Source organism: Phocoena phocoena, chromosome 13, assembly GCF_963924675.1.
Source record: "Phocoena phocoena chromosome 13, mPhoPho1.1, whole genome shotgun sequence".
Lineage (NCBI taxonomy): Eukaryota > Metazoa > Chordata > Mammalia > Artiodactyla > Phocoenidae > Phocoena > Phocoena phocoena.
In genome coordinates this window covers 68275775-68301281 of record NC_089231.1, presented here as the reverse complement: position 1 = coordinate 68301281, position 25507 = coordinate 68275775, and the positions used below count along the sequence as shown (strand labels likewise).

The 25507-nt window shown below is 51.8% G+C and overlaps 1 protein-coding gene across 2 annotated transcripts in view; it reads left to right on the top strand.

The window, feature by feature from the left end:
* The window catches only part of EMID1 (EMI domain containing 1), a 40954-nt gene that overhangs the window by 9883 nt on the left and 5564 nt on the right, over positions 1–25507 (top strand). For both annotated transcript variants that reach the window (XR_010656482.1, XM_065889986.1), the window contains exons 4-14: positions 6661–6744; positions 7770–7831; positions 9271–9391; positions 9631–9681; positions 9765–9854; positions 10470–10607; positions 11889–11978; positions 12111–12163; positions 12665–12727; positions 12830–12874; positions 20560–20604. Coding sequence is in view for 1 of the 2 variants with exons in the window: in XM_065889986.1 (XP_065746058.1) it covers positions 6661–6744; positions 7770–7831; positions 9271–9391; positions 9631–9681; positions 9765–9854; positions 10470–10607; positions 11889–11978; positions 12111–12163; positions 12665–12727; positions 12830–12874; positions 20560–20604 (842 nt within the window). In the remaining variant the exon portion in view is untranslated. The remainder of the gene's footprint in view (positions 1–6660; positions 6745–7769; positions 7832–9270; positions 9392–9630; positions 9682–9764; positions 9855–10469; positions 10608–11888; positions 11979–12110; positions 12164–12664; positions 12728–12829; positions 12875–20559; positions 20605–25507) is intronic.

The window sequence follows — 25507 nt, the reverse complement described above, 5'->3', positions numbered from 1 at the left end:
TTGGGGCTGGATGGCAGGGAAGGAGACTAGCTGAGACTCACCAAGGCAGATGTGGGAGGCTGGGAGGGGCAGACAGGGAGGGAAGGAAGGGGGCCAGGAACAGCCCCCTTCCTCCCTGCATGCTGGGAGGAAGAGGGGCAGGCAGAAGGGCCCCAGGGGCAGGAGGGGAGCCAGCCAGGAGGGACTGTTGCCAAGGAGGCCACAGAGGAGCTGGTGGTAAGGAGGGGGAGAGTCCCCAGGGTACGGGGGCCCCCTGGGTGCAGAGCACCTGCCCATACATAGGCCACTCTGTCCCTGGCTCCCCTCCCAAGGGCAAACCTTCCCAGGTCTATGGGGCCATCGTGGAGCAGGTGGTGGCAGCGACCATGCCCTTGAGTGCAGCAGCTGTAGGCTGTGCATCCACGACCAAGCCAAGGGCTGTGGCTCTGCCGCGGGGGTGAGGTGGGAGTGGGAGACAAGGACTCGGGCCGGGCCAACCCTGACGTCTCCCTCGGCAGGGCCTTGGGGTTCCAGCCTGGGGATGGGACAGCTCTGCCACACACCAGCTGTGTGGCCTTGGGCCGGGTACTCCCCGTGCACCCTGCGAGTAGTTGTGAAGGGGTATCGGGCCGGGGGGCGGGGAGGCTGCAGTTCAGGCGGCACTTGTCTCGTGCCCTCTCAGAGGGAGAGGCACCTTCTCTGAAGGGCACCAAGCTGCCTTGTGCTCTTGCAACACCTGGGGCTCTCCTGCCCTGGGCCTCAGTGTCCTCACCTGTGAAATGGGCAGGATCATACAGTCGGCCTCCCAGGGATGTTGCAAGGGTGAAATGAAGCAGGTGGCGCCACAGCCCATGGAGGGCAGCACGTGACGTGATGCCCAGTGGGACAGGAAAGGAAGGGCCTGTCCACACCCATGAGGTTGGAGCCAAGTAAAGGGATGCCAAGGCCTGGATATTCTAGAAAACTGCTTTGCTGGGGCCCTGGGAATGGGGACGGGGAAGCATGAGGACATTGCTGACCCACGCCGGGCCCTGCCCTTCCTATGACAGCCAGCTTCAGGCTGGGCTCCCCCAGCTGTTTTCCCTGCTGGTGACTGCCCTCGCAGTCTGTCTGGTGTTGTGACATGACCTGAGGTCAAAGAGCTCTGTCACTAGGGGCAACAGGGCCCAGAGTGAGCTGAAGAGGGAAGGGAAACACCTGTCATTCCGGAATCCAGCCTTGGATCAGCTGTGCTCTGCTGTGTGACCTGGGGCAAGTCACTTCACCTCTCTGAACCCCGTCTCTATCTGAAAGTCACCTCAGATGGAGAAGTGCCTGCCTCACACCTTATTATGAGGACCAGAGACATGCCTCCAACATAGCTACTGAATAAATGTCTTCCTTTCCCCTTTGGCCCCCTGTGCTGGGGAGTCTGCCCTGCCTCCCAGCTCTGAGACCCCATTTCTCAGTCAGCTGCTCAGCAAACAGGCCTCTACTCTCTGGACTGGATGTTTGTGAGGTGAGCAGACTTCATGACTTTTAGTTCTGGTTTTCCCATCTGTACAGTAGGAGTGTTCACTCCGTGATAATGAGTGAGGATGGTTTCTCTGATGTTCTTGACAACCGTGAGGAAGGGGCTAGAATGGGTCCCTTTTTACAAATGGAGAAACTGAGGCTCAGAGAGGTGGGGGGGGTTGGCCTGGGGTCACTCAGTATGTGAGAGCCGGGACTGGGACCAGCCTGACCAAGCGTCCATCTGCCAGTGCCTCCAGGCCTTGGGGCTGGATGGCAGGGAGGAGACTGGCCCAGGCTCTCACCTGGCTGCCTGCTACCACCAGAAACAATGGGCAAGGAATGGCCAAGGCCAGAATGCATCATGTGGGCTGGTCCTGATCCCCTGAGTGGCCTGGGCTGTTGGGCTCTGCTGAGGGTAGGGCTGTAGTGATCACCCTGCCTCTAGGGGCTCCCCACAGACCGATCTCTCACCCAACAACCCCATTGTCCAGATGATGAAAGTGAGGCTCAGAGAGGGTATAGGTCTCACACAAGGTCACACAGCAAGTAAACATCATGGCTGGGATTCTCCCAAGGGCTCTGACCTGAGGTCTACGATGTCGCCCTGCCTCAGACCCTCCTGCAGTCATAATGATGTAGACTTTATGACTGCCACTGACATAAATGGGGAGGAAAGCTGCCACTGTCCTCTGTGCTGGGCACCATGATTTGTACTCACCTGCATCGTGCCACCATGTCATGGTACGGAAGGTCCAACTGTGGAAACAGACTGGGAGAGAGGAGTGCCTTGCTCTGGGTTACAGCTGGATTCAAAGGCCTTGCTCTGGGTTACAGCTGGATTCAAAGCCCTTCAGTCTGACCAGAGCCGAGGTCTTTCCTCTGCAGCAGCGCTGGCCAAGGACTTCGTGGGGCACGTGTTCAGACAGCTGGGACTGACGGAAGCCAGCCTCAGCCCCAGCTCCTCCCAGATAGAAAGATAGAGGAGAGGGGACTCCCTCACCTTCCCTCCCCATGGGCTCCCCCAGAGCCAGGCTGCCTTCACTTACCCCCTCACTGTCCCCATCTGTCCCTCACACCTGTCCCTTCCCCATCCGTGGACCCCCACAGCCCTTGTCTTCTGTGGTGGGGAACAGCAAGGGAAGAAGTTTGCCAAGGGTCACATAGTAAAAAAGCTTAAAAGCAGACGGAGATTCCAGCCCAGCACTTTCTGGGCCCCTCGGCCTCTCCACCGTCCAGGGCTTGGCCCTTTCCAAACATGGCTCTTGTGCTCTAACCAAATGCCAGGTGCAGTGCCAAGCCTGTGCCTTACTCTGCGGATTCAGAATCCTGCAGGTTAAATGCTGTTGGAATTTGCCCATATCTGCCACCCGTCTACTCCACTCCTGTCTGGGAGGCTTAGAGTCTCCCAGACAAGAGTCTGGGAGACTCCCACCAGTGTATTCTCCACCCCCAGCTGGGAGGCTCCTCCTCTGCCCTCCCAGCTGCCCCAGCGAGGTGCCCCAGCTTTGCCCTCCCTCCGTTTTGCCCGGGGCCCAATATAGCCTTCTCTCCCACCTCAGAGCCTGGGCAGTGGCTGTCCTCTCTGCCTGTAACCTTCTTGGCGCTCCCGCCTGGCTCCGAGGATCCCCACCCTTTCATCATTAATCCTGTCTCTCTGGTTCCTGGAATGGGTCTGGCGTTAAGTGGGTGCATGGGAAATGAGTGGGAACCTCATTTTACCCACAGAGGGACCAGGACAGACACAGACCAGGGCTTCCCAGAGGGCTGCTGGAGAGTTCTTGGAGCTCCCAGCCCCAGCCCTGACCCCAAACCCTGGCTCAGGCCAACAGTAGCAAATATTTACATTTGCAAAGTAAATTCCAGGGAGGGGAGCTGGGCTGGGGCAGGGGAGGCTGCGCTCATGTGGTCTGTGGTCACTGGACCCAGCAGACCTGGGGGGGAGGGTTATGAAGGAATAAGCCCCTCAGAGAGAAAGTCAGAACTGGAGCCCAGGGACACCGCCAACGTCTCACACCCCTGTTCCCAGCTGAGGGTGGGATTTAAACACCATGCTCTGCTCCCCTCTTCTCCTGCCCTGGTCCTGCTGTGTGGACGGGCAGCCTCTTCTCTCTGGGCCTCAGTGTTCTCATGAGGATCTGTTGAGAAGGAACATGAGACACTGGGCAGAGGGAAGGGCGGCTGCTTAGGGGGGCACAGGACTAGAAACTGCAGATGGCACTGGCCTTGTGGAGTTCAAGATGGAGTGATGAGAGCTTGTTGGTGGGGGGCTTTGGTGGGTTCCCTGGTCTGTGCAGGAGGTGACATGGGGGCAGTGGCTGTGGGGATGAGGAGGCAGTGCGCTCGTGTGTGTGTGTGTGTGTGTGTGTGTGTGTGTGTGTGTGTGTGTGTGTGTGTAGGGCTGGCTGGGACCTCCCAGATGGTGGGAAGTGGCCCACAGTCAGGGTCCCAGGGTGGATCCAGGGTTTGTGGTCCTGGGACTAGCGGGGAGCTCCTTGGAGGGTGAGGTTGGGGCTGGGGAGGGGCCCTTCAGGGTGGACCACCAGGCTGGGGTGAGGGGGGCTCTCAGCCCACTGGGGCCCGCTCCAGGGGCCCTGGCTCAACACCAGTGGGAGGGATGTGACATTTTTATCCTACAGGAGACCTCCCCCAGCCCTAGACTTTTTTACGTACTGGAATTTTGTGTGGTATAGGGCCATTTACAACCTGGTTCATCCCTTAAAGTATTTCTGTCCATTTCTTAGAATTTAGGGAAAGCTTGGGGGGCCATTTTTTGTGAATCTTGAATCCAGAACCAATATTTTCTGGTCTTTTTGACAGTTTTTGTTATTTAAACTTTCTTTTTTTTTTTTAATTTTAACTCACAATTTCTTTGAGCCAGTTATGTCTGCACTGCTGGTCAGACCGTGCTTTCATTAGTTTTTCTAGTTCTCTCTGGCTCCCAGTGAAATGTCCCAAAGCAAGTGGGTTGAAAAAGAATTTCCAACCATATGTTCACAGATTAAAAACTTGGGGACCCCCTGGCGTGACATTAGAACCCTTATGTTCATTTTCAAGACAGTCATGTCTGCCGTCCACATTATTTTGCCTTTTATTTTGTTTGCTTGCTTTAAATTCATTTTCAGCCAGTGATTCATGCATTCCTCAACAAGAGGTTTAGTGAAGCCCTGAGGCCCTACTGCGCACCAGGCACTTTCCCCAGCCACTCGCAAGACGGATGAGGTCCCTGCCTGGTGGAGTTCATGTTCCAGCCTAGGAGGGCGGAAGATCAGACCGGGGGAACTGGCAAGCAGATAACATGTTAGAGGGTGGAAAGTGCCATGGAAAAAATGGAAGACGATAGCAGGGTGGTGCGGAGGATGGGCAGGGCGGACGCTCTGCCCAACTTCATCCCAGAGAAAACCCAAACTTCCATGGGGTTGGAGGGACGGCCTCTTCTTTTGGTTGACTTCCTGGAAGCAGTCATCCAGTGGCCTTTTACATCTTCACCTGGGAGCAAAGGAGGTGCGGAGGGCTTACCGAGGTCGTTCTTCTAAGGAACCAGCATTCTTGATGGGCGCTGGGCCTCCCTGCCTCTCTGCCAAGGGGAACCTGGGGGACTTGCAGTGCCAGGTGGCCCAGGAGAGAGGAGGACGGGCCCTGGAGTTAGACTAACCTGGGTTCCAGTCCAGGCTCCAGCCTTCAGCTGGGTGACCAGTCTCTTTACCTCTCTGCCTTGTTTCCCCCCAAAGGGAAATATTCATATTCACTCATCCATTTATCTGAGCATGGGGTCGGGGGGCAGAGGAGTGATAATACCAAGCTACTCTGTGCCCATTTCCCCATCTGTAAAGCAGAGGGGTTACTAGCACCCACTCACAGGGCTTCGTGAGGACAGTGAGTTAAGACTGTTTATGAGAAGTGCTTAGAATGTGCTGGGCCCGGCATAAGTGCTGCACAAGCATTGGCTGTTATTATTATTACCTACCTTGCAGGATCGAGCTGGGCTTAGCACCGGGCGTGGCTCATGGTGGCATTATCACCTCCCCACTGCTGTTGTTCTGCCCACAGAGCCCCTAACCCCTGCCCCAGTCTTGGGCTGCCAACCCCCTTCCTCTATCCCAGGTGAGACTTACCCCCTGTGAGAGGGCAAGTCGCAGGCCCCCAGGGAGGGCATGCTGGGGATGCGGGCCCAGCCTGAGCGAAGGCCCCGTGGTGGGACCTGGAGAGGGTCTGGCAGCCACCGTGCTGGGGGTTGGCCAGAGGGACCCGTCTGGTTTGAATTCCCGGCGCCTCTCACTCCCTGCACCAACCCACAGCCTGGCTCTGAGCTGCCAGGCCCGTGCCTTATTTGGGTCTTGTCTCCCCCCAGGCAACGCTTTGCGGCCTTAAAAGGCAGGCCCGGGCTGGGGGGTGGGGCAGTTGCCACTGCTGGCTTCAGAGCCCCTCCAGCTGCACCCCCCGCCCCTGGCTTGGCCAGTCCAACCCTCCAGCTATGGAGAGAACCTGGTCCCCAAAGCCAGACCAGCCAGGATGGCCTGCTCCTCATAGGGGTGGCTGCAGGGGTGGCCTCCTGGAACAGGCCCCCCGTGCCCTCCCAGGCAGCCAGCCTCCCTCTGGTTTTCATTTAAAACCAGAGCTGGATCCACTTCAGTGTCTTCTTACCAAGTGGGGCAGGGAGAGGGTGGATGGTGACGTTGCTGTGTTTATTGAGCACCTACTGCATACCAGGCCCTGTGTGTGCTCATTAAGCCCTTTGCATGCATGTCCATCCTCAGGCCTCACGCCAGCCCGGGAGGTATAGAGACCTTATGATCCCATTTTACAGATGGGAAAATCAGCAGGTCCAAGGAGGACAAGTCACATAGGTCAGCAATTAGCAGGGCTGGGACCTGACCTTGCATCTGTTGACTCTAAGCTGTTAACCCATGCAGCTTGCTGGGGTTGTTGGAGAAGCCCCCAGCCTCATCCATGGCCCCCACCCATTGCCAGCCCCCCTCCCCAGCCCCGTCAGGTTGATAGCCTTGTCCCAGCTCAGCCCAGTTCATGCTGTGTGACCCAGGCAAACTGCCCCACCTCTCTGGGCCTCTCTCCCTTTGCACTAAGGGGAGTAGGGATCCCTCTGTGGCTGCAGTGGCAGGTCGGGGGGTGGGGAAGGGGACAGAACAAAATGTCACAGCCAGCAGGGCTCTCACCCTCACTGTCCCTCAGTTGTAGGCTCTTCTGGCTTCGTGGAGCCCAGGTGGTCGGGCAACGCCATGTGGCGGATGGCAGTTCGGCCCACAGCCCTGTCAGGTGGGTCCTGGGGCAGCTGTTTGGGGTCCCCCTGGGCTAGGGGAGGCTGGAGGGGCTGGTGGTGACTGTCCTAAAAACCAGCTGGGCCCAGCAGTGGAGGGTCAGGGATAGCACCCTGCGCTTGTCCACTGCAGGCTGGAAAGAAAACTGGAAGGTAGAGGAAAGGCCCCCAAGGGGAGTCTGACCTGGGCCCAGGCACCTGAGACCCAGGACCCCCAGAGTCTTGCAGACATGGGTCCAAGCCCCCACTTTCCTTTTTTTATTGAAACGACACTTTTCTGAGTGTCTGTAGGATGCGGGGCACTGTGCCAGGAGCTTTCCATAATCAACTTTGTGTAAACCTCACCCCAGGAAGGCATCATTGTTGCCACTTTAAAGAGGAGGCTGAGGGTCAGAGAGGGGACGTGCCCTGCCGGGGGCCCCGCAACCAGGAAGGGGCAGCGCTGGGCCTCGACCCAGGGTTTTTGCCTGTTACACACTCACTCCACCCTTGCTCTGAGCTCAGCCTTTCCAGGTGTGAACGGGGTGACACTTGTCCTAACATGCAGGATCATGGTGAGGACCGGAGAGGCGAGCTTGTATCGTGCTCGGTGGCTGCCCGGCACTGTTATGAATAACGTTGGGGTATCAATGAGGAGGCCAGGGAGCTGGACAGTGGTTCTGGAAGAAGGGTCAGAGCGTGACACCTAAGGCCATCCCAGTCTGGACTATAATGTGTCGGTCCCCAAAGCTTCAAGCCGAGGCCAGCCCCGCCCATGTGGGATGCAGTCGTTTTGGATGAGGAGTCAGATCCCTGGTCCTGCTCTGAGAGAAACAGTCCCCTTGGAGGCTCTGGAGCCAAAGGACACCCACAGGGCATGGCTCACCTTGGACAGGCTGTGACTCTTTAGCTCCTTCCCTGTGATGGGCTATCTCATGGGTTAGGGTCATCAGGTATCTGTCCCCTCCCTCCATCCTGCCCCCAGGGGCTGAGGGGCTCCAAGGGGAACCTGGGAGCCCTGGCCCAGCCTGCTTCCTCCCTGCAGGTTGTCTCAACTGCAGCAAAGTGTCGGAGCTGACGGAGAGGCTGAAGGTTCTAGAAGCCAAGGTGGGTGAACAGCTTCCGGGCCAGGCAGGCACCACCCTCCCATTCAGCTTTCTCAGCCTCCCTTCCAGCGCCCACCCCGGGAAGCCTGCGCACAGTCAGGCAGCCTGGCCTGCTCTCCTTCCAGGAGATCCATGAGGTTCTCCTATCCCCATCCCACCCAGAGACTCCTAGACACCCCCCCAGAGCTTGTGGCTGGGTCCCCTCATTGCCCCGTCACCTTCATCCTTTATCCCACCCACCCATAATGCCATTTTCCCAGTTCCAGAAAGAAAAACATCTATTGCGTGTCTCAAATTATCTCAAGATAAAAAGTTTTTAACCATTAAAAAGTAAGACATTCTAAATTTAGAAACATGAAAAACTCAGCACCATGAAAAACCATTGGCCTCTGTCGCCTGTGCCCCCAGAGAGAGCGATTGCCAACATTTAAGCATCTTTTCTTCCAGATTTTCTAAACACACATAGATGCATTTACATTAATCTCCATATCCATTCCCTCCTCTGGGAATTTATCTTAGGAAGATTAGCTGCAAAGATGTTCATCCAAGTGTTAATTAAGAGGAAAATTTGAAAACCAAACAACAGAAGGGGTGGTTGTATAATTAGCAAGTGTGGCTCAGTGGAATACTGGACAGCCATTAACAACGCCTCCATTTTCCAACACGAAAAGATGCCCCTGATCTATCAAGTGGAAAAACCAAGTTTCTAAACAGCATGGGTTAAAACCCCTGTTATGAGGTGTGAGCACCCCAGGAACTCCACCCTGCTCCCCAAGCTCCCTCCCAGAGGAAGCCAGCATGAGGGGCAGCTCAGCTCAGATCTGGGGGCTAGGTCTCAGTTCCGGGTCAGCTTCTCTCTGGGCACGTCTACACGGCCCCCCACTTCCTGGTCTGCGGACGTTCCGGCCTCTCTTAATCCTCAGTAAGTGGCTCAGGGGACACCGCTGACCCTTCAGGCTCTCCCCTCCACTGGGTCCAAAAGTGGTTTTGTACACATCTCGGCACCTCTGTTTCATGCCAGACCCTCCCAAATTTCCCTTCAAATTTAGTAAAAATCCGTGCAGCCTGTGGTGCTTTAACAGACCAAGAGAAGTTTAATATGTATGCATCTAAATGTATATAAATATACTTATTAACATGCAGGTAAGCATAGGAAAAAACCGCACGGCCCAGCAAGCACGAGGACAGTCTCAGAACTCAAAGTGGGTGACTGTGATGGTGTGTGATGACTTTTCTACAATGAATGTGATGAATTGTGCATTTTGAAAGCCATGGTCACTTCTGATGAAGTTCGGGGCCCCTGTGAGTCCGGGTCTCCACTCCAGGCTGGGTTCCGCCAGCCACGTGGCCTCTTGCCCCCCAACACCAGGGCCCCGAGCTGGCCTGACCCTGGCGAGACCCTGGTACCCACCCCATCCCTATTGTCCTCTTCCTCCATAGGTGGCGGTGCTGACTGTCACTGAGCAGGCAGTGCCCCCGACCCCAGCTGCCCCTGAGGACCCCGCCCCGCTCTGGGGTTCCCCAGCTGCCCAGGGCAGCCCCGGGGATGGAGGCCTCCAAGGTGAGTGGGTCAGTGGGGAACACGCTCCCATGTGGCAATTAGTTGGATCCAGCCCCCTCCCTGCTGCTGACTCCCAGCTTGACCCCCTTGTGGGCCTCAGTCTTCCTAGTTTTCCCTTGGGCCTGAGGGGATGGTCTCCAGGGGCCCCTGAGCACTGGAGTCCTGGGAGGCCCAGCAGCTGGTGGAGCAGGGGTAGGAACTCTAGACACCACTGACCCCTGCCTACCTCTCCACCCCAGGGCTACCAGGAACCAGAGAAAATGTGAGGGCCCCTCTGCTCCCCCGAGATGGTAGGTGCTAGCGGGGCGGGCAGGGCCGGGGGCAGGCCAAGCGCAAGGCTGGAGCTGTGGAGCTGATGAACTTTCTCCCCCAGATCGAGTTGGTGCCCGGGGGCTTCCTGGGCCCTCTGGCCCCAAGGGAGACCCTGGCAGTCGGGGCCCAATGGGGATGAGAGGCCTGCCAGGTGAGTGCCCACAACACCGGCCCTTCCAGCTCCCCTGGCCAGCCCTGCTCAGGTGAGCCCAGGCTGGGGCCTTCCTTACCAGACCCTGCCCTCCTGGAGCTCCCAGACCATGAAGGCTAGTGGGGGTGGGCCTAGTAGGCAGGGGAGAAATAGCAGTGCCCACCCCATGTGACCAGGGTTCTTATGGGGGATGTTGCAGCTAAGGGAGCCCTAAGTAAGGAAGCCCAGACCCAGCCTGGATGGAGTGGGGGACGGGGAGGGCTTCCCAGTGGGAGCTACACCTTAGGTGAGGCCTCAGAATGACCAGAAGTGCACACCAGGCAGCGCTAAGGGAGGACTGATAGAGGGAGCAGCTCGTGCAAAAGCCTAGAAGAGAGAGGAGAGAACATTCTGGAAATCAGCGTCTGCTAGGCACCTGTTGTGTACCAAGTGTCCACTGTCCTGAAGCCCCAGGGGAGGGCTGTGTTCATCCCCCTCATAGACAGCCAGGGAGGGAGTCTGGTCTGTGGCCTCTGGAGCCATCTCGTACCTGCTGCCCCTGGCTGCCTCATCCCTGGGCCACCCTGGGCCTCCCTGCCTCTTGCACACCCACCAAACCCCCTGGTTCCATTGCAGGTCCGCAGGGCCCCCCAGGGAGCCCTGGCCAGGCTGGAGCTGTGGGCACCCCTGGAGAGAGGGGACCTCCAGGCCCCCCAGGGCCTCCTGGCCCCCCAGCCCCACTTGGACCACCCTACGCCCGGATCTCCCAGCATGGTGAGTCCCTTGGGGTCACAGCAGGTCCAGGTGGTGGTGGGGTGAGGCTGGCATGACCATCTGCCAGGCACCTTCTGTATACCAGGCTTGGCCTTGGGCCATAAGTCACCTGATCCTCCAGTGGGCGCTGTTGTCACTGATGAGGAAAACTGAGGGCCAGAGAGGGGAGATCACACAGCCAGGGCACAGGGGGGCCGGCTTCAGATCCACGAACCCTCCAGAGCCTGTGCTGGGAACCACCAGCATCAGGCCCTCCCACCAAGCCTTGGAGCTGGCCGGGATCCAGCCCTCAGAGCACTGGGAAGCTCAAGGCCTAGCAGCAGGACGTGAGCCCTGAACTCCCAAGGCCACAGCCCTGCCTCTGTGCTCAGAGAGGCCCTGCCCCCTCCGCCCAGCTGGGCCCTGACGCGCATCCTTCACCTTCTCCAAAGCCTGACTTGCACACGCACCGCCAGGGGTCAGCGCTTGGAGTGCCAGGTTCAACCCCATCTGCATCATACCTTTGGTGCGTGACCAGGCACCATTCATTCATTCTCCCTCTCCAAGGGACTTCCCTGGCGGTTCAGTGGTTAAGACTCTGCCCTTCCAATGCAGGGGCACGGGTTCGATCCCTGCTCAGGGAACCAAGATCCCACGTGTGGCGGGGTGTTGCCAAAAAACAACAACAACAACAAAACATTCTCCATCTCAGAGCCTCAGTTTCCTTATCTGTATGACACCCATGCACAGAAGCTTGGCACAAAGTAAGTGTCAAAAATGGTAACTTTTATTATTATTCCCATTAGGCACATGACAGTACAGGCTCAGCAGGGTAGACACTTGCTGGATGTCACTGGCTAGACTCTGGCAGTGTCTCCCTGCTTCCTGGTCCTGCATGGCCAACAGTCTCCTGACTCCCCACCCTTGGAGTGGGTGCCTCGTGGCCCCAGCCATGCTGCAGGCTGTCCCACAGGGCAGTCAAAGCTGGCTTGGCAGAAGTGACAGGTTAAAACTGACTGCCCGGGCTTCCCTGGTGGTAGAGTGGTTGAGAGTCCGCCTGCCGATGCAGGGGACACAGGTTCGTGCCCCAGTCCGGGAAGATCCCACATGCCGCGGAGCGGCTAGGCCCATGAGACATGGCCGCTGAGCCTGTGCGTCCGGAGCCTGTGCTCCACCACGGGAGAGGCCACAGCAGTGAGAGACCCTCGTACTGGAAACAAACAAACAAACAAAACAAAAAAACTGACTGCCCCACTCTGCCCTGCCCAGCCCAGCCCTGCTCACTCATCTTTCCTCCCCCAGGGGACCCATTTCTGTCCAACACCTTCACTGAGACCAGCAGCTACTGGCCCCAGGGACCGACTGGACCCCCAGGCCCCCCAGGACCCATGGGTAAGTTGAGTCCAGGTCTAGGGTAAGGGGCAGGGTTGAGGGATGGCAGAGAGACTAGGGCTGGCTATCAGGAGGGAGCTGATGATGGACTTTCTGGCATTGTACTGTTGAGGGCATCATGTCTTATTCCAGGTCCTCCTGGACCTCCTGGTCCCATGGGCATCCCTGGGAATCCTGGACATATAGTGAGTATTTCTCCAAGTACTCCCACTCTTCTGTCCGTCCATCCACCCACCCACCCCCGCACCCAGCCCATCCATCCACTCACCTATCCACCCACCCACCCACTCAACCACCCATCCATCCATCCTTTCATTCATTCATTCAAGCATTTATGAAGCACTTAATGTGCAAGATACTTTCCATAAATCTTCTTATTCAGTCCATGTAACAAGAAGCAAGTATTGTTATCACCTAAGGCCAAGAAAGGTGGAGATTCTTGCCCTAGGGCTGTGGCCAGCACATGGCAGCTTCCAGATCAATGCAGGGACTGTCTGACTCCAGGGCCATCGCTCTGAACACTGAGCTGTATGCACTTCCTGTTGTGTGCTAGGCATTGGGTGTGTGGAGAAGGGCCCAGAAGCCCAGGGCAAGCTGGGGTGCCCTTCCCTACCCCTCTGCCCCCTAAGTCCCTGCCCCCTCTACCCTGCCCCAGCACAAGGCTGAGGCCCTGTCTTGTTGCTCAGGGACCCTCAGGCCCCACTGGACCCAAAGGAATCTCCGGCCACCCAGGAGAGAAGGGCGAGAGAGTGAGTATTGAGGTGGCCCTGGGTGGAGGATTCTGGGGAGTCCTGGGCACCCTGGGTCAGACCCTCTGATAGCGCACTCCATTCTTCTCCTCCCTCCTACAGGGACTGCGTGGGGAGCCTGGCCCCCAGGGCTCCATGGGGCAGCAGGTAAGTGATGCTGCCCACCCTGCAGCACCCCCTCCAGGATCCCACAGGCCCAGACCCCTGCTATGGCTCCATCTCCTATGGCCAGAGCCCCTGTCCCTCCCTGTCTGGTCCAGAGCAAGCTCCGTCTCCTTTCTCACCCCCTGTCTCAGGGTTCCATCAGCCTCTTAGGATCAGGCTGCCTCCATCTCCCTCGCTCTCGCTCTGTGTCTCTGTACCTGTTTGTCTTTCTCTATCTTCCCTCTGTGTCTCCATCTCTCTGACTCTTTGTATTTCTCTCTTTCTCCATCTCTCCAGCTATGACTGTAGATTTGTCTATTTCTCGCTCTAGTTTGGTCAGTTTTTGCTCCATGTATTTTGAAGCTTTGTTATTAGGTGCATACACATTAAAGATTTTAATGACTTCTTGGTCCTTTTATCTGTATGAAATGAATATCTTTCTCTCTGGTAATACTTCTTGTCTTGAATTCTATTTTGTTTGATATTAAAATAGCCACACCAGCTTTCTTATGCTTGGTGTTTGCATGATATATCTTTTCCAATCCTTTTACTTTCAACTTGTTTGTCTTTCTATTAAAAGTGCGTCTTGGGCTTCCCTGGTGGTGCAGTGGTTAAGAATCCACCTGCCAATGCAGGAGACATGGGTTCGAGCCCTGGTCAGGGAACTGGGATCCTGCATTCTGTGTGGTGCGGCCAAAAAAAGAAAAAAGACATACTTGAGTCTTGCTTGTTTTGTTTTAAACAGCCTAACTATTGAGTTCATTTACTTTTTTTTGTTTGTTTTGGCCACACTGCCCAGCTTGCAGGATCTTAACTCCCCAACAAGGGATTGAACCTGCGCCCTTGGCAGTGAAAGCATGGAGTCCTAACCACTGGACCACCAGGGAATTCCCCATTTACATTTATTTATTTGGTTGCACTGGGTCTTAGTTGCAGCAGGCAGGCTCCTTAGTTGCAGCTTGCAGGCTCCTTAGTTGCAGTTCGTGGTCTCCTTAGTTGTAGCATGTGAACTCTTAGTTGCAGCATGCATGTGGGATCTAGTTCCCTGAGCAAGGATCAAACCTGGGCCCCCTGCATTGGGAGCATGGAGTCTTTTTTTTTGTTTTTTGCGATACGCGGGCCTCTCACTGTTGCGGCCTCTCCCGCTGCGGAGCACAGGCTCCGGACGCACAGGCTCAGCGGCCATGGCTCACGGGCCCAGCCGCTCCGCGGCATGTGGGATCTTCCCGGACCGGGGCACGAACCCGTGTCCCCTGCATCAGCAGGCGGACTCTCAACCACTGCGCCACCAGGGAAGCCCAAGGGAGCATGGAGTCTTAACCACTGTGCCACCAGGGAAGTCCCTCCATTTACATTTAGTGCTGTATATTATTATTGATATGGTTCTGTTTAAGTCAACTATCTGGCTATTTGTGTTCTGTTTACCCCAATCTCTCCTTTATTTCTTGTTCTCCCCTTCTTTTCCTGCCTTCTTTTTTTTTATTTTAGATTTTTAGAAAAATTTTATTGGAGTCTAGTTGATTTACAATGTTGTGTTTCAGGTGTGCAGCAAAGTGAACCAGTTCTACATAGACAAATACCTGCTCTTTTTAAGGTTCTTTCCCATATAGGTCATTACAGAGTATTGAGTAGAGTTCCCTGTGCTATACAGTAGGTCCTTATTAGTTATCTATCTTATATACTGTAGTGTGTATATGTCAATCCCAATCTCCCAATTTATCCCTCCTCCCCCCTTTCCTCCCTGTTAACCATAAGTTTGTTTTCTACATCTGTGACTCTATTTCTGCTTTGTAAATAAGTTCATTTGTACCTTTTTTTTTAGATCCCCTGCCTTCGTTTGGATTGAGAATTGTTCTGTGTTGTCTCTACTAATGACTTTTTCACTATACCTCTTTGTGTTACTTTTTTCATGGTTGCTCTAAGGATAATAATATGCATCCTTTTACTTGAATTAGTATTATACCTCTTCATGTATACATAAGAACGTTACAACTGTATAATCCACTCCCTTCTGTCCTTGTGCTATTGCCATCATATATTTTACTTCTGTATTTGTTATAAGTCCTCAATACATTGTTGTTATTGCTTTAAACAGTTGACTTTTAAAGAAGTTTAAAAAACAAAGAAAAATAGTCTTTTACATCTCATGATGTATTTATCATTTCTATACTCTTTATACCTTCCTGTAGATCCAGATTTTCATATAGTATCATCTCTCTTGAGCCTAAAGAACATCCTTTAGCCTTTTTTGTAGTGTGGGTCTGCTGGCAACAAATCCTCACTGCTTTTGTTATCTAAAACTGTATTTAACCTTAATTTTTGAAAGATATTTTCACTGTATATAAAATGATAGGTTGGCAGTTTTATCCCCCTTTATTACTTTAAAGATGTTGTTCTGTGGTCCTCTGGCTTACGTAGACAATTACAATTTCTCATGAGAAACTGACTGTCATTCTTATTGTTTTTCCCCTGTACATAATATGTCTTTTCTTCCTTTGGCATTTAAGACTTTCTCTTTACCCTTGGTTTTCATCAGATTGATCATGATGTGGATGGCTGTGATTTTCTTTGTGTTTATCCTGCTTTGGGTTGGCTGAGATTCCCGGATCTGTAAGGTTGCTGGGTTGTGTTTTTCGTTGATTGTTTTGTTTAATGAATAAAATTCTTTTTTACAGCATTTTTTGAGTTCACAGCAAAATTGAGTAGAAAGTACAGAGAATTCTCACATGCTCCCTGTTCCCACACGTGGATAGCCTACCCCACCATCGACATCTCACATCACAGTGGTGCATTTGATACAATTGATGAATCCACATTGTCATGTCATTATCCCCCAAAGTCCATAGTTTACATTAGGATTCATTCTTGGTGTTGTACGTTCTATGGGTATTAATAGATGTATAATGACATGTATACGCCATTGTAGTATCATGTAGAATATTTCACTGCCCTAAAAATCCTCTGTGCTCTGCTTATTCATCCCTCTCTCTCTTCTAACCCCTGATCTTTTAACTGTCTCCACATTTTTGCTTTTTCCAGAATGTCATATAGCTGGAATAATACAGTATGTAGCCTTTTCAGATTGGCTTTTTTCACTTAGTAATACACATTTAAGGTTCTAGCATGTCTCTTCATGGCTTGATAGCCCTTTTTTTTTTTGAATAATATTCCATTGTATGTACCACAGTTCATTTATCCATTCACCTACTGAAGGACATCTTGGTTGCTTCCAAGTTTTGGCAATAGTGAATAAAGCTGCTATAAACCTCCAAGTGTAGGTCTTTGTGTGGACATAACTTTTCAATTAATTTGGTTAAATGCCAATGAGTGCAATTGCTGGATCATATGGTAAGAGTATGGTTAGTTTTATAAACTTTTTTGTAAGTTTTTGTAAGAAACTATGGTCACCATACTATATCTTAGATCCTTAGATTAGAACTTAGTCATCTGGGAGTTCACTGGCAGTCTAGTGGTTAGGACTTGGCACTTTCACTGCCATGGGTTCAGTCCCTGGTCGGGGAACTAAGATCCCTCAAGCTGCACGATGCAGCCAAAAGAAAAAAAAAGAACTTAGTCATCTTATAACTGAAAGTTTGTACCCTTTTACCAACCTTTCTCCATTCCTTCCCTCCCCACAACCCAGTCCCTGGCAACCACCGTTCTACTGTTTCTCTGAGTTCAACTTTTCTTTTCTTTTTTTTTTTTTTTTCCGCATTCCACGTATAAGTGATACCACACGGTAGTTGTCTTTCTCTGTCTGGCTTATTTCACTTAGCATAATGCCCTCCAGATTCATCCATGTGGTCACAAATGGCAGGATTTCCTTCTTTTTTAAGGCTGAATAATATTCCTGTGTGTGTGTGTGTATAACCCACATAGTATTTATGTGTTCATCAATCAATGGACACAGGTTCTTTCCATATCTTGGCTATCATGAATAATGCTGCAATGAACATACCTCTTCAAGACAGTGATTTCCTTTCCTTTGGATAGATAACCAGAAGTGGGATTGCTGGATCATACAGTAGTTCTATGTTTAATTTCTTGAGGAATCTCCATACTGTTTTCCATAATGGCTGTACCAGTTTACATTTCCACCAGCAGTATACAAGTGTTCCCCTTTTTCCACATTCTCACCACCATTTGTTATCTCTCATCTTTTTGATAACAGACATCCTAACAGGTATGAAGTGATAGCTCAAGTTGTGGTTTTGATTTGCATATTCCTGATGACTAGTGATGTTGAGCATCTTTTCACATACCTATTGGCCATTTGTATATCTTCTTTGCAAAAATGTCTATTCAGGTCCTTAGCCCATTTTTTAATTGGCTTATTTGGGGGTTTTGCTATTGAGTTGTATGAGTTCCTTATATATTTTGGATATTAACTCCTTATTGGACATGTGGCTTGCAAATATCTTTTACGATTTCATAGGTCGCCTTTTCATTTTGTTGATGGTTTCCTTTCCTGTGCAAAAGCTTTTTAAATTGGGTTGTTTGTTTTCTTCTTGTTGAAGTTTAAGAGTTCTTTGTATATTTTGCATATACAGAGATACACCTTTGTACACCTTTATCAGATGTATCTTTTGCAAATATTTTCTCCGAGTCTATAACTTGTCTTCTAATTCTCTTGACATTCACTTTTGCAGAGCAGAAGTTTGTAATTTTAATGAAGTCCAGCTTATCAATGATTTCTTTCATGGATTGTGCTTCTGGCGTATCTAAAAAGTCATCATTAAACCCAAGATCATCAAGGTTTTCTCCTATGTTATCTTCTACAAATTTTATAGTTTTGCATTTTACATTTAGGTCTGTGATATATTTTGAGTTAATTTTTGTGAAGAGTATGAAGTCTGTGTCTAGATTCATGTTTTTGCATTTAGATGTCCAGTTGTTTCAGCATCATTTGTGGAAAAGACTACCTTTGCTCCATTGTATTGCCTTTGCTCCTTTGTCAAAGATCAGTCAACTATATTTATGTGGGTCTATTTCTGGGCTCTCTATTCTGTTCCATTAATCTGTTTGACTGTTCTTTAGCCAATACCACACTGTCTTGATAGTGTAGATTTATACTAAGTTCCCTCTAAGCACTGCTTTCACTATCTCCTACAAATTTTGCTAAGTTGCATTTTTATTTTCATGTAGTTCAAAGTATTTTAAAATTTCTCTTGAGATTTGTTCTTTGGTCCACCTGTTATTTAGAAGTCTTTTGTTTAATCTCCAAGTATTGGGGGAGTTTCCAGTTATCTTTTTTTGTGAGGGGGGCTGTGCCTCGCGGCTTGTGGGATCTTAAATTCCCTGACCCGGGATCGAACCCATGCCCCCTGCAATGGAAGCTTGGAGTCCTAACCACTGGACCGCCAGGGAATTCCCTCCAGTTATCTTTTTGTTAGGGATTTCTAATTTAATTCCATTGTGGTCTAAGAGCATACATTGTATGATTTTTTTTTTTTTTTTTGCGGTACGCGGGCCTCTCACTGCTGCGGCCTCCCCCGTTGCGGAGCACAGGCTCCGGACGCGCAGGCCCAGCGGCCATGGCCCACAGGCCCAGCCGCTCCGTGGCATGTGGGATCCTCCCAGACCGGGGCACGAACCCGTGTCCCCTGCATCGGCAGGAGGACTCTCAACCACTGCGCCACCAGGGAAGCCCCATTGTATGATTTTTATTCTTTTTAATTTGTTGAGTTATATTTTATGGGCCAGAATGTGGTCTATCTTGGTGAATGTTCCATGTGAGCTTTAGAAGAATGTGTAATCTGCTGTTGTTGGATGAAGTGGTCTATAGATGTCAATTTTATCTGGTTGATTAATGGCATTGGCGGATTCATATATTTCTCTTTGCAGTTCTATCGGATTTGGCCTCACATATTTTGATGCTCTGTTGTAAAGTGCATACACATTAAGGATTGTTATGCCTTCATGGAATGCTGACCCCTCTATATCCGTGATAACTTTCCTTGTTCTGAAGTGTGCTCTGTCTGAAATTAATATAGCTACTCCCACTTTTGTTAAAAAATTAATTTATTTTATTTTATTTTTGGTTGCATTTGGGTCTTTGTTGCTCCATGCAGGCTTTCCTCTAGATGCAGCGAGCGGGAGCTACTATTTGTTGCAGTGCGCAGGCTTCTCATTGCCGTGGCTTCTCTTGTTGCGGAGGACGGGCTCTAGGTGCGTGGGCTTCAGTAGTTGTGGCACACAGGCTCAGTAGTTGTGGCTCGTAGGCTCTAGAGTGCGGGCTCAGTAGTTGTGGTGCACAGGCTTAGTTGCTCCGTGGCATGTGGGATCTTCCCAGACCAGGGCTCGAACCCATGTCCCCTGCATTGGCAGGCGGATTCTTAACCACTGCGCCACCAGGGAAGTCTGAGGCTCTGTTAATTTTTTAAAAAATCTTTCTTCTCTCTGGGCTTCACTTAGAATTATTGCATTGACCTGTCAAGTTAGTTGATTCTTTCTTCTGTTATGGCACATCTTCAATTAATCCCAGCTAATTAATTTTTTATTTCAAGTATTATCGTTTTTATTTCCAGGATTTCCATTTGATTCTCTTTTCATAATTTTCACATCCCTCCTGAAATTCCCCATCTCATCACCCATTGTGTCAATTCCACTAGATTCAATTTTTTATTTTTGGCTCCGTTGGGTCTTAGTTGTGGCAGGCGGGATCTTCACTGAGGCACGTGGGATCTTTTGTTGTGGCACGTGGGCTTTTCACTGCAGTGCGCGCGATTCTCTCTAGTTCTGGTGTGCAGGTTTTCTCTTCTCTATTTGTGGCATGCGGGTTTTCTCTTCTCTAGTTGTGGCATGCGGGTTTTCTCTTCTCTAGTTGTGGCATGCTGCCTCTGGGGTGCATGGGTTCTGTAGTTTGTGGCATGCAGGCTCTCTAGTTGAGGCGCGCGAGCTCAGTAGTTGTGGCGTGCAGGCTTAGTTGCCCCACATCCCCTGCATTGGAAGGTGGCTTCTTTACCACTGGACCACCAGGGAAGTCCCTCCACTATATCCTTTAACATAGTTGTCACAGATATTTTAATCTCCATGTCTGGTAATCCCAGTACCTGGGTTGGCTATGGATCTGTTTCTACTAACTGATTTTTCTCTTGCATATGGGTCACATTTTTCCATTTCTTCACATGTCTAATAATTTTGTATTGCATCTTGGACAATATAGACAATATAGTGAAGACAGTCTTCCTCTGAAGAGTGTTGAGTTTTGCTCTATGGTGTGGCTCCAACTCAGCTCTGTGACTTTAGCATGGGCATTTCACGGACCATCCAAGGATTAGAGTGGAGTATTTATACAGATTTTGCTCCCCTACTGTGGCTCCCTGCTTTCCAGCATTTCCCCTCAGTTTCCTCCTTCTTTGTCAGTCTTGACCCCGACCTCTGATTCCTCAGGCCAATAAGACTAAAGCTTGCTGCTTGAGCTGTTTGCCAGGCAGAGGGGGTTGGGATGAGCCCTCAGAGGAAAAGCCGTAAATATACTGATGCTACCCAGTGCAATTCCCTTCTTTCTAAGGTCAGATATCCTTCAGTTACTGGCTGCTCTTTATCACTTTCCATTGCCTTCAAACAGTTGTTTTTTGCACTTTTATCTCGCCCAAACGAGCTACTCTCTGTCTCACCCTTGCTCAGCCTCTCTTCCTCTCTCTATCCTCGCCTCTCTCACTGTTCCTACCTCTCTCTCCTTGCAGGGAGAACCTGGCCCCAAAGGAGACCCTGGTGAGAAGAGCCACTGGGTAAGCCACTAGCCCAGCACTGCCCTCCCGCTGCCTCCCCGCCCTGGACACTCAGGAGATTATTTGGGGGTGGGGGCACCCCATCCAGATCCCCTTTGCAACCTGGTCTCCAAGTGGGGAGCCTTGCCAGTTCTCAGCCCCAGCGTCCTCCCCTACCCTGTCCCTCCCCAGTGGGCAGGGCCAGCCTTATCAGCAGACCCTACATTCTTTGTCTCTGTCTTTGTCCCTATCTCTGCCTTCCTTCTGCGGCCTTTCCAGGCCAGGGTGACCCTGCCAGTTCTCCTGGGCAGTTTGGGCTGACCCAGTCCAGACTGCATCCCCTGCCTCCATAGCCCCCTCCCAGCAAGGGCTTTGGCTTCTGCTTCCCTGTCTGCAAAAGAAAGGGAAGCATGAAAACAATATCCACACAGAAGAACGGGACAGGAGGCCTTAGGAGAGCCATGGAGCAGAGGAAGGGAGGTGTAGAAACGCTGAGGTACACAGGAGCGCTTTGGTAAAAGGGACAGGGCACTAGACACCACCATACACATAGGAATCCGTGAATCACAGGAAGGGAGACCTGGAAACCACCATGGACACGTTGTACATGGTAAATGAGGTCAGGGGACCTAGATCCATTGTACCCAAAAGACCTATAATTAACATGAGGTCCCAGACACCATCACATACACAGGAGACCCATGAGGAGTGGGAGGAGAGGCCTAGAAACTGCCATACGCACCAGAAAACCATGGAAAATGAGATGGGGGATCTGGAAACCACTGTACACAAAAGAAGCCCATGAAGACTGGGAAGGGAGGTCTAGAAACTGTCACATACACAGCAGACACAGAATAAATGGGAAAGGGGACCTAGAAACCACATGTGGGATCCTAGAACCTTCACATCACGAGAGAGACTTGCAGTGAATGAATTTCAGGGCCTAGAAATCACCCACCCAGGAGACATGGGGGGAGGACTAAAAGCCCCACGGTGCAGGGACCTGGAAATCATCACTGATATAGGACACATTTGGAAAACTGGATGGGATGGGGGCAGACAGGAGAGGCAACTGGGGAGTTCTTTTGGAGGCTGGTATTGTGCCTCCCTCCCTCGTCCACCCCTCTCCCTGGTGCAGTCTGGCTGGGACGCCCTACTTCCTGGCAGGCATTAGTTAATGAAGACATGGGAAGTACTCAGCGCCTGCCCTGCCCTCTCTGCTCCTGATTGTGGGGTCAGTGATGGATACAGCCGTGGGAGCCCCCCACCCTGCACGAGCCCTCCCCCATGTCTTTCCATGACTTCTGGGGTCCTGCTACCTCTCGGGCAAGCCTCTCCCAGCCCCTTACTGCCACCCCACTCCCTTACCCACCCTCTACCCACTAGTGGCTCCAGAGCCTCTTAAGCATACTGCCTGCTTAGGCATGAGCTGGGCTGGGGGTCAGCTAGACCCATGTGATCCCAGCCCTCTGCCGCCTCTAGGCCCCTTCACTGGTCTCTCCCAGAGACCTTTCGTTTGGAAACACATTTTTCACCCCGCCCAGAGGAGGTGGGAGAGGTGGGATGAAGGCTGAATTAGGCTGGGCAGCCCCATCCCTATATGGAGGTCCCAACAGGAGAACAGATGCCTGAACTCTCCCAGAACAGACTTGAAACTCAGGACCACCTGTGGGAGGGGCCCCCACAAGAGGTAGCAGGGCCCCTGCCCATCTACCTGCTTTCCCCTCACCCACCTGCACTTCTGCCCCTGCTTGCCGCCTGCCTGGGAGGCGACCCGCTGGGCTGGGGGCTGCATGAGGCTTTGGGGGCTGGGGGAACAGCTCTGTTGGGGGCAGGTGGGGATGAGGTCTGTGTGGGGAAGAGGCCTGAGGGCTCCTATACACACTCCACCTACCAACCCCCACTTAGTGAAGCTTTTGGAGCCACTGACCTGGCTGTAGCTCAGCATTGACACCCAGTGGTCATGAGGATGCACTGCAGGCACTGCCTGGGAGTGACAGGGCTCAGCTGGCCCATCTAGACCAAAGCTCATACCCCTTATTCAGACAGGAAAAACTGAGGCCCAACTCCACAGAGTGAATTGTTGGCAGAGGTTGAACTGAAGCCCAGGCTTTTCAGCTCCCAGGACTGGGGGAGCCAGCTAACTTTCCCCAAGCGCCTCCTTGGTGGGTGTCAGGCCCCAGGCTGGGCACTGTGGACATAGATGTGATTTGGACACAGTCCCCATCCTCAGGGTGGTCACAGTGGGGTGGGGGGAAACAGACCAGTAACCAGCAGTGACAGGACAGGGGGAGCTCAGCTATGATTGTGGAGGGGTAGATTTAGCATCTTCTTGGTTAAGGAGACCCAGGCCGAAGCCTGGCAAAGGGTGTTCACGCAGAGGAGAAGAAACATCACATGCAAAGGCCCTGGGGCAAGAGTGGGCCCAGGGTGTTTGAGGAGCTGCAAATACTTTGAGTGACAGAGTGTGACAGGTAAGGAGTGAGACAGAGGTCATAGAGGCTTTTAGGACTTAAGAGGCCATGCTGAGGAATTAGAACTTTGTTCTATGGGCAGTGGGGAGTCATTGAAATATTTATAAGTAGGGAAGTGACATGGTCAGATTTTTGTTTGCAAAAGATCCCTCTGATTGCCATGTGGAGAAAGGATGGGAGAAGGGAGCAGAAAGAGAGACTAGACAGGAGGCTGTCCTGGTCACCCTGGCAAGAGGCTGTGGGGGCCGGAACTGGAAGGGGGACAGTGAAGAGGGACAGATGTCAATGGAGCTGAGAGACACTTGGGTGCTTGTCTGGCTATGGAGGGGGGAGCGAGAAGTTAAGGGAGATGTTTACAATAGTAAAAGAGAGAAGAGAGCCAGGAGAAGCTGGCCTGCTGAGTTTTCTCCATGGAGAACAGGAAATGTCTACATGACAGCCGAGTGGGGGTGTCCAACAGGCCCTGGACACTCAGGCCAGGATTGGAGAGCACTGGGACGTCATTGGTGCAAGCAGCAGGCCACCCACCCAGAATATTTTTTTGGCATTTTCCCCCATATTTTTACTTTGAAAACTTTCAAATATATAGAAAATTTGCTACAATGACTATCCTTGTACCCTTCTAGACTGACCAATTATGAGTATTTTGCTGCCTTTGTTCTTTTGCTCTTTATATATCTATAGATCTTTTTTTTCTAATCCATTTGAAAGTAAGTTGCAGACCTCATCCACATCTTCCCTAACACATCAGCATGTGTCTTGAAAGAATATGGACATTCTCCCAAAGAGCCACAGTAACGCTGTCACACCTGAGAAAGCTGACATTAATTCAGTGAAATGATGCCACTTAATATACAGCTTATATATAAATTTTATCCATTGTCCCCAAAATGCCTTTTGTAGCTAGTTTAAAAAAAAAAACAAGATCAATCAAGATTCATGTGTTGCATTTGGTTGTCACGTCTCTAGGTTCTTTTTTTTTTTTTTTTTTGCGGTATGCGGGCCTCTCACTGTTGTGGCCTCTCCTGCTGCAGAGCACAGGCTCCGGACGCGCAGGCTCAGCAGCCATAGCTCACAGGCCCAGCCTCTCCGCGGCATGTGGGATCTTCCCGGACCGGGGCACGAACCCGTGTCCCCTGCATTGGCAGGTGGACTCTCAATCACTGCGCCACCAGGGAAGCCCTCTAGGTTCTTTTCATGTAAAATAGGCCCCCTGCCCTTTTCTTCTTTCTCTTGATTTTGTCATTTTGTGACTGTCCCACTGTCTAGATTTGTCTGACTGTTCCCTCGTGATGAGATGCAGGTTAAATACCCTTGGCAGGTGCACTAACTGGGGATGTGGTGCCCTCTTACTGCATCTCCTCAGGAGGCTTATGACATTAGCTTGTCCCATTGTCGATGCTGGCAGTGGCTTAATGTAATTTTTGAAGGTCATCCATGTTTAGATGGGTGTAATACTTGAAGAGAGATTACTTTAGTGTGACCCGGTGACCCCCAGGCCCAATGGCCAGTCAGTGGCCCCATCCATGTGATGTGGACAGGACAGCCAGATCATAAGGGACAGTCTCAGCATGGCTACAGTGGGCTCGCTCAGAACAGACATGTTGGGAGGACTCTTGATTGTTAGATGTTTTTGTGGGAACAGCTTCCTTGAAGGTAGTAATTGTACCAGGATGCATATTTTACCTCATCCCTTCATTTAATCTGTACTAAGTGAAGCACTCTGAGAGACTCCCAGATGTGTCAGGGCGGGAATAGTTCTATTGCTATCCTGGTGCTCTGTCAGAATTAAGATATCTACATTCCAGAAATAGCTTTAGTCTGGACTCGGAAAGAGGAAGGAATGAGGGAGTGTGGAGTTTTGGCAAGACCGTGGACCCTGTGCTGGGGGAGGAAAGGACAGACAGACAGACACTGGGAAGAAGTGAAGGCGAGGGCCAGCTGGCGGTCCCTGGCCAGCACCGGCACCACTTGAGACAGGAGACCCCAGAGCAGGGAGGCCTAGGGGAGGGGTCTGAGGGCCGCTGCCACATCCCCGGGCCTGGGTGCTGGAGACTCAGCTGAGAAGAGAGGGCGGGGCTGAGGGCTGGGCTCCGGGATGTGCAGCATATGGACCTGGAGGAGTCAGAGCCCAGGGAGGGATGGGCTCAAAAGGGCTGGGGCAGGGGCACCTGGGCCTGAACTTCAGCTTTGCCGGCATTTTAAGCCTGGCTTCCCAACAGCGATGCCACACAAACATTTTCTGATTTTACTCTTACATGTTCATTTGGACATGAGTGGGAAGGATATCGGTAAGTAGCCTGATCCCACCAATGGAGTTAATTAGGGTGAGACAAATACAGTATTTAAGGCAAAATTGAGTCAGTTTAAAAGACTGTTAAGTAAAGAAGAGTACAAGTGGCCCAGGGATGTGGCAGGAATCATGCAGATGATGTGAGACCAACTGGTTT